The 16,502-nt window shown below is 57.8% G+C and overlaps 1 protein-coding gene across 4 annotated transcripts; it reads left to right on the forward strand.

Annotated features, from left to right (window-relative positions):
- Positions 1 to 496: 496 nt before the first annotated feature.
- Positions 497 to 15,903, forward strand: RGS14 (regulator of G protein signaling 14). Of its 4 annotated transcripts, XM_063642528.1 has the most exons (16): positions 497 to 541; positions 639 to 862; positions 9,009 to 9,030; positions 9,226 to 9,404; positions 9,749 to 9,841; positions 9,932 to 10,075; positions 10,424 to 10,567; positions 10,724 to 10,835; positions 11,167 to 11,276; positions 11,733 to 11,936; positions 13,922 to 13,998; positions 14,239 to 14,365; positions 14,468 to 14,549; positions 14,653 to 14,699; positions 14,778 to 14,892; positions 15,176 to 15,903. In XM_063642528.1, exons 2-16 carry the CDS (start codon positions 818 to 820, stop codon positions 15,376 to 15,378), a joined length of 1,704 nt encoding a protein of 567 aa, XP_063498598.1. In that variant the 5' UTR covers positions 497 to 541; positions 639 to 817; the 3' UTR covers positions 15,379 to 15,903. The 4 variants fall into 4 exon arrangements, with proteins under 4 accessions (XP_063498598.1, XP_055141121.1, XP_055141123.1 ...); XM_055285146.2 differs by lacking the exon at positions 497 to 541 and having other exon boundaries at positions 616 to 862; XM_055285147.2 differs by lacking the exon at positions 497 to 541 and having other exon boundaries at positions 643 to 862; positions 13,925 to 13,998.
- Positions 15,904 to 16,502: the final 599 nt, after the last annotated feature.

Genomic DNA, 16,502 nt, shown 5'->3' on the forward strand with positions numbered 1-16,502 from the left:
TATGTTCAGGTGTGCCTGTCACATGCACCTGTTCAGGGGACTGTGCATGCACATGACTATACACCCAAGTCCCCCTTGTAAGGGAGATCCCATGTGTTTATGACACGCATACCTGATTGTCTGTGTGTGCACAGCCATACGGGCAAGTTATCCATCTGTCTGCACGCCTGGCCACATGCATGGAAGCAGCCTGTAGGTGTCTGGGGCTAGAGGTACCCTGCATATGCACAGCTGCGGGGGAGAGGGGTACTGAGCACATGTTTGTCTGGCACACAGTAGGTATGAGATAAGTGTCTGCCGAGTAAAGTACATGTGTGGATACACAGGTCCCAGTGCACGTGTGTGCATGTCCACAGGAACGCCCCCAGGGTGGACGAAGGTGCCTAGGTATGTTTACTCGTGCGCTGTGAGCCCAGGCATGAACTTAGAGCTCCCTGGTCCTGGCGAGACCAGGCTGGGCTCCTTGCTGGGCACATGGAAGCCTCTGCCTTGTGTTGGTGCCCGTGCGGGACGCTGCCAGGAGTGTGTTGGTGGCGTGTGTGTGCGTGAACGTGTGTGTGTGCGCGCGCGTGTGTGTGTGTAGGAAGAGGCGTTCGCTCTCTTAGACCTTGCTTCTTTCTGTGGTTTGGTTTCTATAGAGACACTTCCTGTGGCAGAGAAAAGAGGTAGTGAGCGGTGTTTCAGGATGTGAGAGCCCGCAGGAGCCGAGTCGGGCTCTCTCTGCTGCCTGCCCGCCACCGTGCAAGCTCTGGCCGGCGCTGCCCACAGTCCCCATGGTGGGCAGCCCCCGCGGCGGGGACCCGTGATCGGCAGCGGCATGCCAGGGAAGCCCAAGCACCTGGGCGTCCCCAACGGGCGCATGGTGAGTGTGGGCTCCGGGCCAGGGCCACGAGGAGGGGGTGGGCACACCCAGGGTGGAGCCCAGGAGGCACCCGGCAGGACCAGGCAAGAGCCCACGGGCTGCCAGCAGGCGAGAGAAGTTTGGTACAGACAGCAGCAGGTGGTGGGACCTGGTGCTCTCACCCCGGGACCCTTCCAGATGGCCCAGCTGAGAGCCTGGTACAACCCTGGCAATGAGGCCAGAGCAGAGTGGGCACAGGCTTCTGGTCCAGCCCCCACCACTCCCTCACCTGCTGCATCTGGGGCTGCATCCCAGGGTCTCAGGGACACTTGATGTGCTCCTTGCCCCCTGCCCATCCCCACAGTGGCTCAGGCCCCTACATCCCGTTCAGCCTGAGTCCTCCCCTCCTCACCCCCTGCTCCAGATGCCCAAGGTCATGTTAGTGGCAGCTCTTGCTGGGTCAGTGTCCTCCAGCCAGAGCTACTCCAGAGGCTTCCTGCCAGAGCTAGCATTGTTTGGGCAGTCTGGGATGGGGCAGCAGGGTCAGACCAGGTTGATGCAGCTTCTGCCTGTTCTATTCCTGAGCTTCCAGGAAGGGCTGAGCAGTAGGATCCCCCTGGCTGCAGCTGCCCCACCCCCTAACCCTCTCCCTGGCTGCTTGGCCCCAGATCAGAGCTGCCCTCAGAGGATCTGGCTCTTCTCATTCATTCAGCAGATGGGGCAAGCGGTGCTGGGCCTCCCTTCTCTCCCTAAGGTCCCCCCTCACTTGGAAGAGCCCCTCTTAACAACCTCAGGAAGGCCAGTGTCCTGGCCCACCAACAGGCCCCAGCCTAGTACCACGGGCCAAAGCCAGTGGCTCTGGAGAGACGTGGGTTCCAGTCCTGGTTCTATTCTCTCTTACTGGAGGGAGGGTCCTCACCAGCTCTCAGTTTCCTCATCCATAAAATGAAGAGATTGGAATGAATTTCAAGGCTTGTTGAGATGATAGAGTGAAATAATGCATATGAGGCCTTTGACCCATTGTGGGGGCTGCATAACTGTCAGTCCAGTGCCCCCTACATTTTCAGCGCCAATTCAAAGATCTGCCTTACCAAGAAGCTGAGGCACCCCCATCACCACTCCTGCCCCTTAGTTCCCAAAACCTGCCTCCACCTCTTCTTCCTGCATCTCTTTCCTGCCCAGCCCTGGGCTGGCTGGCTGGGAGAGAGGCCACCTTTCAAAGCCAGCTCAGCCCATCTCACTGTCTCCAGTGCGACCCCACCATGAAAGTGCAAAAAGAAAGCCCGCCTCCCTTGCATCCCCACGCCACAGGCATGACACTTGGCTCGTCCTTCCCTAGGCGTCCGGGCCAGGAAGCCAAGGAGGCTAACCCCAGGCCCACCCTGGGAGGGCAACTGGATTGATGCTTCTGGGACAGTGCCTAGAACTACAGGGCAGCAGAGGGGGCCCAGAGACAGACCCAGCCCCTGCCTCTTCTGTGTCAGCCTGTGACTTCTCTACTCAAAAGTCACCCAGAGCAGGGAGCGTGCCCCCAAGGTCTGCCCCCAGTTCCATCAAGCCCACAGACGCCCTGGCTCCTCTCAGAACTGTCACACACAGGTTTATCTTTGCCCTTCCTGGGCCTGTTCCAAACTCTCTGTGCCACCTCTTAGAATCCCGAGGGTCACAGATTGGCTGCCTGCTGGTCACTGAGTAGCTTTCCGCAACTCCGCACAGCTAGGGCAGGAAGGACTGGACAGGCACTGGTATCTGAGGTAGGGATGTGGATGGAGGGGCGCCTGGGGAACAGGTATATCTGGTCCCTCCATGAGTTACCTCCCAAGGGAGGCTCAGCGAAGTAAATGCTGTGCCGAGGTCAGCCGGAGAGTAGAGCGTCAGCATCCAAACCCCCAGAATTGCCTGGCCCCGTTCCTCCCCTGCCTCTTCTCCCGCCACCATCACTCCCTGCTGTGGAGGCTTCAGTTGTCAGCCTTGCCTCTCTAACAGTCAGCTTGTCAGGCAGGTGCAAGGAAACCTGTCACTTGGAGACATCTCCCAGCCCCCTTCCTAGGGATGCCTTCACACAGCCTCTTTACCATTTCATTCGTTCATGTACTTATTCACTCATTCATTCAACAACCCCTCCTTACTGCCTGCTTGGTGCTGCCACTGCCCCTATCCTAGACACTCCTGACCCAGGCCCATCAGCCCTAGTCACTGCCCCCTAGTCTGGCAAGGCACAAAAGACACAGGTGAAAATACCAGGCAGTGGCTCAAGCCTGGAATCCCAGCACTTTGGAAGGCCAATGCAGGAAGATCGCTTGAGCCCAGGAGTTTGAGACCAGCCTGGGCAACATAGTGAGGACCCATCTTCTTTTTAATTAGCTGGGCATGGTGGTATCCACCTGTAGTCCCAGCTACTGGGAAACTGAGGTGGGAGGATTGTTTGACCCCAGGAGGTAAAGGCTGCAGTGAGCTGTGATCACACTCAGACTGCACTGCAGTCTGGGTGAAAGAGCAAGATCCTATATATATATATATATATATAAAAAAAAGATGGAAGGAAGGAAGGGAAGGAGGGAGGGAGGTAGGGAGGGAGGAAGGAGGCAGGCGTGGTTGCTCACACCTGTAATCCCAGCACTTTAGGAGGCCGAGGCGGGCAGATCATGAGGTCGAGAGATCGAGACCATCCTGGCCAATATGGTGAAACCCCATCTCTACTAAAAATACAAAAAATTAGCTGGGCATGGTGGCGCGTGCCTGTAGTCCCAGCTACTTGGGAGGCTGAGGCAGGAGAAATGCTTGAACCCGGGAGGCAGAGGTTGCAGTGAGCCAAGATCGTGCTACTGCACTCCAGCCTGGCGACAGAGCGAGACTCTCCACTAGCTCCATGCACCGTGTTGCAGGAGATGGTCCCTAAAGGGTCTGCAAGCTGGGGGAGGGAGGGCACGGCATAGGCCTGGCTGTGGGCAAACATAAGGACAGGGCCCTAAGGGAGGCTGAGAGTTAAGCCTGGAGGGGCAGTTAGCCTGGCCTGTCCTGTCGGAGGGCCTAGTTAGTCTTCCCTTCCTGGCAGGAAGACCTGCAAGGCAAAGCCCATGCAGCTCTCTCTTTGTCCCTGGCATCCAGCTCAGGGCGCTCGAGTTCAGGGTGGCCTTATACAGGGGCAAGGCCAGGGGTCATCTCCACAGGCTGGTTCAAGTTGAAGGGACTGGACACCCAGGTTCTGTGTGGACATCTCCAGACAGGGTCTTGCAGCCTCTCAAGCTAGGATGAAATCCTCAAGAGGCTGGTAGAGGGTGCCCAGCATAGAAGATGCTCAGAAAATTGGCCCTCCTTCAAGGTCTGATCCCTCTAGAGGGCACAGTTCAAGAGGAGCCCCCGGGCAGGTCATGCCAGATTAGACTTGCCCACCTGTGCCCCAAGGGCTGAGGCCCTGGGCCTCCAAGCTTCCTTGGTCCACAAAGGGAGGCAGCTTGGGTAGAGGGTAGGGAGGCCTCAGGCTCCAGAATCAGGCAAACTTGAGTTCTAATCTCAGTTCTGCCACATCTCAGCTGCATGGCTTCTTTGGGCCTCAGTTTCCTCATCTGTAAAATGGGGGTAATAATACCTGCCACACGAGATACCTGTAAAGATGGAGTGAGGACATGAATGTGTGCTGCCTGAGGGTGCCTGCCACACAGTCAAAGCTCAGGAAATTGGGGCCTTACTCTCACCTTAGTATTTTCAGGTGCCAGCAGCTCCCCCAGGACCAAATTCCTAAGAAAAAAATATGACCGACCGAGGTCCAAGCCTGGGTCCGTGTGTCACTGGCCACCACACCCTTCCTTGCCCTTTCTTCCCCTTTTTCTCCATTCACTCACCACTTCTCCTCAAGCAGGCTGAAGCGGAGGAGGCCAGCCCTGCTCAACACAACTTCCCCAGGCCCTGCAGTGGCAGCCAGGGCAGGCCGGAGCCCCTGCAGGGCACCTGCACCCCTGCACCTCACTCCGCTGTGGGGTGCTGCTCTGATTGTGGCATGCCTGGTGCTTTCACTCATGGGGCCTCATTTAAGCTTCACAGCAGCCTCAGGAAATTGGGAGCGCTGAGCCCCATGCTACCGAGGGAAAACTGAAGCTCAGAGAAGTTACTTGTTCCCAAATAGCAGAGCTGGAATTGGACTCCACCCCCACTCCCACCCATCTCCAGATTTCTGTCCCTACTCAATTTTAGCTCCAGCTATGCTATCAACAACTGTCAGGGCAAGAGAGGCTCAGGATGGAGAGCTACAGGTGGCATTCAGGGGCTGAGAGTCCCTAGTGAAGGGGTGCCAAGGCCAGGGCCCTGATGGCTGCTTGGGAGCACGGGGCAAGGAGGGTGCTTCTTGAGGAGGGAGTTCAGATCCGACCCCTCCCACCAACCAGGCCAGCACTCCAGGGGCCACCAGACTGGCAGGGGAGAGAGGCCGGGACATGGGTGGATAAGCACGTGGTGGGAAGGGGCATTCAAGGGGCCTGGTGTTTGGGGACGACTAATGTCAACAGGCAGAGATCGGGGAGCAATTCCAAGCGAAGAGCAGGAGCAGATACCCAGACACTGGCAATGGCAAAGTCGGAAGCAGGGGTGTGGGGAAAATAGAAAAGTTCGGTGAAGTGTAGGGTGGAGGTGAGGGGGAGGGAAATGGGTGAGGCTGAAGGGGTTCATTAGTCAGGCCCAGGTAAGGTTTTAGCCGTAACCTGGCAACCGCAACGTGCCTCCGGGGGCAGGGAAAGGGCCCGGGTTGGCACCGTGGGGAGGGGTAGGGCCTGGGGAGGATCTGGCAGCCAGCCCCACTTAACGACATTCAGCTAAGCAGAATACGGAAAATAAACCTGTGAGGGCCAAAGAAAATTGAAGTGCTGGCTGGCGCCAGCTCCAGCGCCTATCACCCCTGACTCGGGGTTAGAGGGCAGGACAGAGGCTCAGGGTGTGCGCGAGGGGGGCAGGGCCAGGCAGCCCAGGGGAGGGGGGCGAGTCCGGGTGATTCTCGGGGATCTGGGGGAGGGCGATGACTGCGTCTCCGAGGCTGGGAACATCGTGGCGGTGCAGCCGGGGGAGGAGGAGCCCGGGCGCGGGCAGGTAGGTGCAGGCTGCAGAGGAACCTTGCGGCCTCGCGGGGAAAGGCTTCGTCCTTTCCCTCCTCGCAGCCCTCTGCCGCCCTCGGAGTGGGGACTTTCTCCTGTCGCCGTGGGAAGCACCGACTTTCGTTGGGGGATTTGACTCTGCGGCGGGGACAGAGCGGGGAGCACGAGATCAGGGCCAGGAGGGGCGGGGCCGGAGACGGGGGCGGGGCTCGCTGCCCTCCGCCGCAACTTCTTATCCCCGGGCTCCAGATGGGAAACGAAGCTCAGGGAGGAGCCCGAAGTTGTAAAACTGGAAAAAGTCAGGGCTGGGGTTTGAGTCCAGGTCTGAGAGATCCCCCCAACACCTGTGCTCTTTCCTTCTATGGCGGGAGTGGCAAACTCGAATGTGTAGCGGAGTCAGGCATCAATACTGACGCAAGAACAACATTAATGGTAACGTCCCTTGAACATTTACTACACGCCCGATAGTGTTCTGAGTTCTTTATATATATTTAACTCATTTAATCGCACCAATCCTTCGAAGTCAGGACCCTTATTTGCTCCATTTTTAGAGAGGAAAAAACTGAGGCACAGAGAGGTTAAGTACCTCGTCCAAAGTCATACAGCACAAATTTGACCTCCCAAATTTGAGCCTGCCTCCCACTGCCTCCACAAGTAACATAAATGCATTAAACTGGCCCCAGAGGCCTCTGAGGAGAGTGTAAGCCCTTTTGGGGAAGGTGGTGGCTGCTCAATCCCAGACAAGGTTGTCCTGCTGGGAAGGAGCTGGAGCATTACAGTCTCACGGAGCAAGTGGAATTTAAAATCTCTTGCTTTTTAAATGTGGAAAACACCTTTAAATAAAAATAAAAATAATAATAAAAACCTGAGAGGGCCAAGATAATAGTAATATCCCACATATCTGCAGACCGGATCTGGCCCGCAGATGGCCGCCCTGTGACCTGAATACTCTCAGGGTGGGAAAAGGAAACAGACAGGGAGGTTCCATTCAGGAGGGTGGGGGTAGGGGGGCTTTCCAGGGGTGGAGATGTTCGCAGGCCTGTTCCCAGTTGGGACGGAAATAAGGGGCTGGTGGTAGGAACTTCTGTGACAGGGCATGGTGAAAACGTAGGAGGTTGGCCGGGCGCGGTGGCTCACGCCTGTAATCCCAGCACTTTGGGAGGCCGAGGCGGGCAGATCACGAGGTCAGGAGATCAAGACCATCCTGGCTAACATGGTGAAACCCCGTCTCTACTAAAAGTACAAAAAATTAGCCGGGTGAGGTGGCGGGCGCCTGTAGTCCCAGCTACTCGGGAGGCTGAGGCAGGAGAATGGCGTGAACCCCAGGGGGCAGAGCCTGCAGTGAGCCGAGATGGCGCCACTGCACTCCAGCCTGTGCGACAGTGAGACTCCGTCTCAAAAAAAAAAAAAAAAAAAAAAACGTAAGAGGTAAGCGGGAAGTAGGAATTGGGGATGATGCAAGGCCTGATGTTGGAAGCCCAGGTGATGGGAAGAAAGTTGGGGGCAGGGAAGCTGGTTTTGTACTGTGTTTTGGTGGAGGCAGAGGGAGCTTCCATTTGGGACTTCCATTTGGGAGCTTGAGGGCTTGTGGGACATTTGAGGGGGGACTCCCCCCCCTCCGCTGGGCTGCCTGGCCCTGCCCTCCTCGCGCATATCCTGAGCCTCTGTCCTGAGTCAGGGGTGATAGGCGCTGGAGCTGTTACCAAGAAGTTGGTTATGTGTGTCTGGAGCTGCGGATCTGTGGATGGGACAAAGTGCCCAGGACAGAGCCAGAGAGGGGTTGAGGCCACATTGCATGAGTGGGAGATAGTGGGGAAGCTGGAGGAGCTGCTAGGAAGGTAAAAAGAGAAACAAGAGAAACCACCGCAAGAGTCATTTTGAGAGGAGAGTTTTTCTGTTTCACTAATGATTGGGATTCCCAGAGAAACCAGAGTTGTGCATTGGGGGCAAGGATGGAGTTAACTACTGCAGCAGCGCTACTCACAGAGTAGTCCTTGAACCAGCAGCATCAGCCTCGCCTGGGAGCTTGGTAGAAATGGACAGCCTCAGGCCCCATCTCGGACCTACTGAACCTGCATCTCCAGAGGTGGGGTCCTCCCACTCTGCACTGAAGTTTGAGAACCACTGCTCTATACTATAGAACAGCATCCTGTGCCCTCCCAAGGTGGTAATGGGATCCTGGGCCCAATAGGAAACACGTGCAATAAGATCACTGGCTGCAGAGACATCTCTCCTTCCTCAAAGACAGCACATGTTTATACAGCCCATATCATGTGCTGGCCCCTGTTCTAGATGCTGTGGATATATTTTTATTTGATTTTCTTCTATTGAGACGGAGTTTTGCTCTTGTCACCCAGGCTGGAGGGCAATGGCACGATCTCAGCTCACTGCAACCTCCGCCTCCTGGGTTCAAGCGATTCTCCTGCCTCAGCCTCCCGAGTAGCTGAATTACAGGCATCCACAACCACGCCCAGCTAATTTTTTTTTTTTTTTTTTTGTATTTTTAGTAGAGACTGGGTTTTACCATGTTGGCCAGGCCGGTCTTGAACTCCTGACCTCAGGTGATCCACCCCATCTCGGCCTCCCAAAGTGCTAGGATTACAGGCATGAGCTACCGTGTCCAGCCAATGCTGTGAATATATTAAACTGACTTGATCTTCACATCAAGATGGAGGCAAATGGTTTGCCTCCATTTGTAAATAGGCATTATCTCCTATTTACAGATTACAGATGGAGGCAAACAAGTTAACTAACTTGCCCAAAGTTACACAGCTAGTAAGTGGCAGAGACTAAAGTCTGTTCCTACCCACCATGCTATGCACACCTGGCTCACCCAGCAGGGGCTGGGGGAGGAGGGAACCAGGGACTGCTGGAAGGTACCTGGCATAAGTCCCAGTACTTAGTGGTTGGCACAGGATGGAAGAGGAGCCAGAGGCAGCCTGAGCAAAACCCTGACCTAGTAGAACCTGGCCGGGGATGCCCAGGTGGAGGAGAACACAGTTCCAGCTCCTGGGAATTGGGCCCAGAATTGTCCCCTGGGAATCCTCACTGGGCTCGTCTGACTTTCTCTGTTGGGTCTCCTATAGGTTCTGGCTGTGTCAGATGGAGGTAAGTGACAGAATGTGTGGAGGAGAACTGGCTGAGTGGGAGGGAGGAGGGAGGTGGAGATGGGTGGGGACACCCCTGCCACCTGCTATCTTTCCAGGGAACATGGCTGCAGAGCAGATGCATGGGGGAGGGTGGGTTGTGCCAGGGGCTGGAGAAGGCAGCAAGGCTCACCCCGACTTGTCCATCCCCCTGCAGAGTTGAGCAGCACGACGGGGCCCCAGGGCCAGGGTGAGGGCCGCGGCAGCTCCCTCAGCATCCACAGCCTCCCCAGTGGTACCAGCAGCCCCTTCCCAACCGAGGAGCAGCCTGTGGCCAGCTGGGCCCTGTCCTTCGAGCGGCTGCTGCAGGACCCGCTGGGCCTGGCTTACTTCACTGTAAGCCTGGGGTAGGGAAAGGAAAGGGGGGACACGGGAGAGGGCAGGGCATGGATGGAGCTTCAGGCTGGCCAGAGTGGGGTCCTCTGTCAGCTTCCTCATCTAGCCTTCCTGCAGTACCCTCTTCCTCTTCTCCCAGCTGGGAACTTTTCTTCCTTCTCCCTGTCCTTGTCTCTGCCTCTCATTTTCTCTCCCTGCCTTCAGATCGATCTGGCTCCATCTGTCTGTCTGGCCCTATCTGTCTGGCTTGGTCTCTTGGCCCTGTCTCTGTCCCAATCTCTTTGATCACACCCCCCAGTTTGGTCTCTGAGTCTCTGCCTGCCTCCCCCTCCTTCCCCTCCCAGGAGTTCCTGAAAAAGGAGTTCAGCGCGGAAAACGTGACTTTCTGGAAGGCCTGCGAGCGCTTCCAACAGATCCCGGCCAGCGATACCCAGCAGGTGGGGGAAGGGGGAGCTGGGGCCGAGGGATGGTGAGAGGGGAACTGGGCCATGCTCCCTGACCAACTCCTCCTGTCCCTCCTCCTTCAGCTAGCTCAGGAGGCCCGCAACATCTACCAGGAGTTCCTGTCCAGCCAGGCGCTGAGCCCAGTGAACATCGACCGTCAGGCCTGGCTTGGCGAGGAGGTGCTGGCCGAGCCTCGGCCGGACATGTTTCGGGCACAGCAGCTTCAGGTGGGCGATCCCGGGTAGATTGGCCTTGAAAGGGAGACAAAAGGCGCAGGGGCGGGGTCGGACCCTGGCAGGGAGCTTGAACTACAAAGCGGAGGGGGCAAATTTGGAGGCGGAGACAGAGCCAAATGCCGGGGCAGGCAGGGCGGAGCTCAGAGGGCGGTATCAGAGGCATGGGGGAAGGACAGTTAGAGGCGGAACCTAGCTGAGCTCGGGGCGGGGCCTGGACCCCGGGGGTGGGTATGGGAACTGAGGTCGGGGCGGGGCCAGCCCCAAGGACCGCGCCTGGGTGCAGGCAGCCCAGCGCCCCCACCCCAGCCCCGGCTCACCTGTTCCGGGGTCGCCCCGCAGATCTTCAACTTGATGAAGTTCGACAGCTATGCGCGCTTCGTCAAGTCCCCGCTGTACCGCGAGTGCCTGCTAGCCGAAGCCGAGGGGCGCCCTCTGCGGGAACCTGGATCCTCGCGCCTCGGCAGCCCTGACGCCACGAGGAAGGTGCGTGGGACTGGGCGAGGGACTGGGCGAGGCAGGGGGTCCTGCGGACCGCGTGCAAGAGCGGACGCCCCCGCGTGCAGATCTGCGGGTCTATGCCCAAGGTCTGCATGCGGGCTGGGGCCCAGCCCTGTGCCAGCGCCTCCCCTGTACCCACAGAAGCCGAAGCTGAAGCCCGGGAAGTCGCTGCCGCTGGGTGTGGAGGAGTTGGGGCAGCTGCCACCTGTTGAGGGTCCTGGGGGCCGCTCTCTTCGCAAGTCCTTCCGCAGGGGTGAGGGCAGGAACAAGCAACAGAGATGGGGGGAAGGCGGGAGTTTGGGCAAGTCTGGGGAGTGCCCCCTTCCTCCTACGTGGCCCACAGTCTGTAAGTCTGTGAAAATTGAAACGCAGGTCCCAGTGACCACCACACTCCCCTGGGTGGTTCGGGTCCTGGGCTAGACCTCAGACGTTTGGAAATCTCCAACGGTGGTGTCGCTCCCAGGGATTTACACCTGGGCCCCTGCAGGATGGCTCCAAACAAGGCCCACCAGTGGGGAACAGGCTTCCGCAGAAGATGGGTGAGGGCGGGGGGCTGTTCGCGTTCATCGCTTCCTCTTCACTAGAGCTGGGCGGGACTGCAAACGCCGCCTTGCGCCGAGAGTCTCAGGGCTCCCTCAACTCCTCCGCCAGCCTGGACCTTGGCTTCCTAGCCTTCGTCAGCAGCAAATCTGAGGTGAGCCGACTGTTGGGGAAGACAAGATGCTCTATGGGCTAGGGTCACTACTCAGGCCCGTTTACGTGGTGGCCCTCATTCCAAGTTGCTGTCCTTACTGCGTCTCCCAGCTTGCTGTGCGTAGCCAACCCTTCAGCCTCCTTACTTGTCTCCTGTCCTCACTATATTGGTCCCCATATATGTCATGGGTACACATCCTCAGTCGGTAGATGTGTGCACATGTGCAGCGCCCAAGTGTGTATACACAGCACGTGTGTGGGAATCAGCGGGTGGACCCGTCTCTAGGTGCCCATATGCCTGGGTGTGCATATGTGTGTTCCTGCGGGAGGACGTACCTTTGCCTGCCTTGGGAGTGCGTGTGCGTGCTTGAGCCCCAGCAAGCTTACCTGTCTCGGTACCTGTGTGCATGCCCTTGCATGTGTACACATAATCTCCCACACTCCTGCCCTGAATCAGAGCCACCGGAAGAGCCTTGGGAGCACCGAGGGTGAAAGTGAAAGCCGGCCAGGGAAGTACTGCTGTGTGTACCTGCCTGACGGCACAGCCTCCTTGGCCCTGGCCAGACCGGGCCTCACCATCCGAGACATGCTGGCAGGGATCTGTGAGAAACGAGGCCTCTCTCTACCCGACATCAAGGTCTACCTGGTGGGCAATGAACAGGTGGGAACCTGACCTGGCTCCAACTCTAACCTCCTTCCTGATCCTGACCCCAACTCCATTTCTGTCTCTGCTCAGTCATGGCTCCAACCCCAATTCAAGTTCGAAACCCAACTCCAAAGCAACCTCAGCACCAACTTTCACTCACTCAGGCATCCACCCACCCCCCACCTCATGCCCTTTCAAGTTTCCAGCTTCATCTATCGTCCTACTGTAGTGATCTTAGGGAGGTAAAACTGAAGAGAACCACTGTTGGAGCTGGGGTTTGCCCCTCATCATTCCCAGAGTCCAGACTCCCACCCCCACAGACCCATCCTGGAAATGGCCATCCATGGGGTGCCCTCACCTCCTTAGCCTCTAATGGCACCCAACTGCACCTAACCAATGAACTTTTTCCTTTAGGTGCAAACTAGCTTAAACTTTAAAGAAGACCTAGGTGAGGCTGGGCGCGGTGGCTCACGCTTGTAATCCCAGCACTTTGGGAGGCCGAGGCGGGCGGATCACGAGGTCAGGAGATCGAGACCACGGTGAAACCCCGTCTCTACTAAAAATACAAAAAATTAGCCGGGCGGGGTGGTGGGTGCCTGTAGTCTCAGCTACTCGGAGAGGCTGAGGCATGAGAATGGTGTGAACCTGGGAGGCGGAGCTTGCAGTGAGCCGAGATTGTGCCACTGCACTCCAGCCTGGGCGACAAGGCAAGACTCCGTCTCAAAAAAATAAATAAATAAAGAAGACCTAGGTGAAAACTGGCTTTAAAGGAAACCATTCAGTCAGAGGTATCTCAAGGAAAAATGCTACCTTCCAGGGGGCCATCGGGATTTCATTTACCTAGTAGACAAGTCCTAAGGCCGTGCCAGTGTGTGGGGGAGAGGAACCAAGATCTGGGGCTGTCCTCCTGGCCCACAGGCTGAAAGTAAGCCAAGCAGGGAGTGATCAGGGAGGAGGAAGACTGAAAACTCCAGAGAAGGTCTCTTGGGAGAAGGTAGGCATTTCTGGCTGGTGTCCGGAAGGCTTCATGGAAGAAGCAGCAGTTGATGTGGATGGGGAGGAGTTTGCCTGGCAGAGCTGTGAGGGAGGATATTCCAGGCAGAGGGAACAGCTTAGGCAAAGGCCTGCAGGTGGGTACTTGCGGGGCATGTTCAGGGGCCTGTAGTGCAGGGGTGGGAGGGCAGTAGTAGGAGGCGTTCTGCCCACTCTTTTCAGGCCGCTAGGGCAGCTGCCAGCAGCCCAGATGGGCTTTCATACGTGCTAAATATAACTTCCTCACCCACACTCCACCTGCTCCTGCAGCACAGCATAAGCCTACTGCCTAGGAGATGCTGCCCCCAACCCCCACATCAGGCTGGAGCAGGCAGTGGGGCCTCTGAAGGTGGTCATCACGAGAGTTACTGTTTATGTACCTACTGTGTGCCAGGCGTTGTGCCAGATGCTTCACATCCTCTGGTTTCACAGCAGTTTTGAGGGTGGGCCCTTTTTGAATGAGGAAACAAGAAGTGTGCTTAGTAGCGGGGAATGGAGAGAAGTGGACAAATGTCATAAATGGGACCAGGCCAGGGTGGTTGATCAAAGGTGGGTGGTGAGGGAGGAAATGCTTCCAGCTGGTCTGGTCGGATTTCACACACCTGAGGGACATGGGACAGCTGTCCTGGGGGCAGAGCCTGTCCTGGCACAGGAAGAGTAGGCCAGGGATCCCGGATCTAGGCCTGCCCCTTATTATTTCATCCCAGCATCTAGATTTCTCGTAATTTCTGTCCTTTCCCAAGAATGTCCAGCATTCTTGCCACTTTTCTCCCTGGCCTTGGCTTTCCTGGGTTTGGACTCCAGCTTGGTACCCTAACCCATTTGCTCCCCTACAGCTCTTCCACCCTCCATCCCTCCCTCTAGGAAGCCCCAGTGGTGGCCATGGGAGGGCGTGAAGTTGTTCTCAGACCCACAGGGATGGCTGGGGGTTGGGGGAGGGACTCTTAGACCCTGCCTGGCATCCACAGAAGGCCCTGGTCCTGGATCAGGACTGCACCGTGCTGGCGGATCAGGAAGTGCGGCTGGAAAACAGGATCACCTTCGAGTGAGTGTCCTGCCCCCAAGTCTGGGTCCCAGGTCCTGACGCTCCCTTCAGGCCCTTTTCTAGCTACCTGGCTCCCCAGGCTCCGCCCCTCGTGCTAGCCCAGCCCCTGGGACAAACTCCGCCCCCTACAAGCCAGTCCCACCTTCTGCAGTTCAAGCTCCACCCCCTCGTGTTTGTCCTGGGAAGGGTTTGGCTGGGGGCCGGCCCTCCGGCCCTCTGCTGCCCGAGGGTTCCGCGCAGGCTCGAGCTGACGGCGCTGGAGCGCGTGGTACGAATCTCAGCCAAGCCCACCAAGCGGCTGCAGGAGGCGCTGCAGCCCATTCTGGAGAAGCACGGCTTGAGCCTGCTACAGGTGTCGCTGCACCGGGTGAGCTGCCGGGCCGCGGGGCGGGGCGAGGCGAGGTGGGGCGGGCCCGGGGTCGGGGCCGGGCGGAGGCCTGTACCTCGGGCTGCTGACCTCTCCCCGCAGCCAGGCGAGAAGGAGCCTCTGGATCTGGGGAAGCTAGTGAGCTCGGTGGCGGCCCAGAAACTGGTTTTGGACACTCTTCCAGGTAGGAGACGTTGGCCTCGGGGCTTGATCTGGAACAGCTGTGGCCCAGGAGGAAGGGGGTTCAGGTGGGAGGCAAACACTAACTGTGGCGCTGTCTGCTGCAGGTGTGAAGATCTCCAAAGCCCGTGACAAATCTCCCTGCCGCAGCCAGGTGAGCGAAAGGCGAGTGGCCTCTTCCACCCTCTGCTTCTCCCCTCCCGATTTTGGCTCTGACCCCACATTCTCGCAGGGCTGCCCACCTAGAACTCAGGACAAGGCCACCCATCCCCCTCCAGCGTCCCCCAGTTCTCTGGTGAAGGTGCCCAGTAGTGCCACTGGAAAGCGGCAGACCTGTGACATCGAAGGTACATGGTGGATGAGCTGGGGATCAGAGAGACTAGGGAAGTGGGGTTGGGGACCATTCAGGGTGGCATCAGACAGCCTTGAGCTAAGGCAGGGGGCTGGGTGCCATTGGGCGTGTAACAGGAAGGACAGGGGTTGAGGGGTCAAAGGGGCTGGAACAGGGGGCCACAGGCCATTGGTGCTGGGGCCAGGGAGGCTGTGGCCACAGTAAGGCAGTGGGACTATTGTGGGCTAGCATATAGGCAGGTCTTCCGGGGGGACCCTCATGCTGTGGCTTGCCTCCAGGCCTGGTGGAGCTGCTGAACCGGGTGCAGAGCAGCGGGGCCCACGACCAGAGGGGCCTTCTGAGGAAAGAGGACCTGGTACTTCCAGAATTTCTGCAGCTGCCTACCCAACAGCCCAGCTCCCAGGACACCCCCCCACAGACTGAATCAGCAGCCCAGCCCATCGGGGGATCCTTGAACTCCACCACCGACTCAGCCCTCTGACAGCTACCCAACAGTCCAGGACAGCTGCATGGCACCCGGCGGGCCGAGCATGCCATGGGTCCGCTCTGCATGCCCTGTCTGTGCCATGAGTGTCCCTGGCCCCTTCCTGCCATGGGCAGGCCCGCAGGAAGAGCCGATAGGGGTGGAAAGGGGACTCAGATGAGACACACCCCACAGCTGTCACCGCCTTGTCCCTCAACAAGCTCACCCCCAATCCCTTGCAGCCAGGCCACAGTGGGGGAGGTGAGTCCAGCCCCTTGGAACAGGCTTGCCCAACACGGAGGGATGGCGTTGGCAGTGCCAGCCTCCCCAGCCTGTGCCAAGCTTCAACAGGGGCAAGAGGAGGGGCCGGCCCCTCCTCAGGGAGCTGGTATGAGTAAGGCCTGAGGGTGCAGGCGGGCAGTCCTGTACCCCACCCACATAGACTATACTGTACATACAGATTTTGCAGTAGGCTTGGGGCAGCTGGGTTTGTCCTTGATGTATGATACTGTTATTATAATAATTATTATTATTCTGCCATGAGTTGTCTTGTGTGCCAGACTGTCCTGTGGCTTCCCCCACCCTCAAAACACACTGCTTCTGTCACCAAGGTCAGTGCCAGGAAACTCTTGGGGACCTCAGGATGTGCCTCTTGACTTCCTGTTTTCAGAACCTCTCTTCCTGACTGCACAGTATATGGGGTGGCATGTGAATATCTTATAGTAGTTTTTTAAGAATATGGGAGCTGGGTGAGGTGGCTCACGCCTGTAATCCCAGCACTTTGGGAGACCAAGGGGGGGTGGGGGTGGATCGCTGGAGCTCAGGAGTTTGAGACCAGCCTGGGCAACATGTCAAAACTCTGTCTCTACCAAAAATACAAAAAAATTACCTGGGCGTGGTGGTGCATGCCTGTGGTCCCAGGCATGCTCGGGAGACAGGTGGGAGAGGATCGCTTGAGCCCGGGAGGCGGAGGTTGCAGTGAGCCGAGATCGTGCCACCGCACTCCAGCCTGGATGACAGAGTAAGACCTGTCATGGTGTGGAGGTGAGAGAAAGGGCGGGGAGAGGGGTGGGGGTGAAGAACCCTGTGGGGGGCTGTGCCTCTCCATCATGTTGCAGTTGTACTGTGGTCTCTGTGGATCT

This window comes from Symphalangus syndactylus, chromosome 7, assembly GCF_028878055.3.
Source record: "Symphalangus syndactylus isolate Jambi chromosome 7, NHGRI_mSymSyn1-v2.1_pri, whole genome shotgun sequence".
NCBI lineage: Eukaryota > Metazoa > Chordata > Mammalia > Primates > Hylobatidae > Symphalangus > Symphalangus syndactylus.

Coding starts and splice junctions, on each gene's coding strand:
- RGS14 (XM_063642528.1), top strand. CDS start 818: ATGCCAGGGAAGCCCAAGCACCTGGGCGTCCCCAACGGGCGCATG. Junction 14,366..14,467: donor TACAGGTGTCGCTGCACCGG/GTGAGCTGCCGG, acceptor CTCTCCCCGCAG/CCAGGCGAGAAGGAGCCTCT. Junction 14,700..14,777: donor AATCTCCCTGCCGCAGCCAG/GTGAGCGAAAGG, acceptor ACATTCTCGCAG/GGCTGCCCACCTAGAACTCA.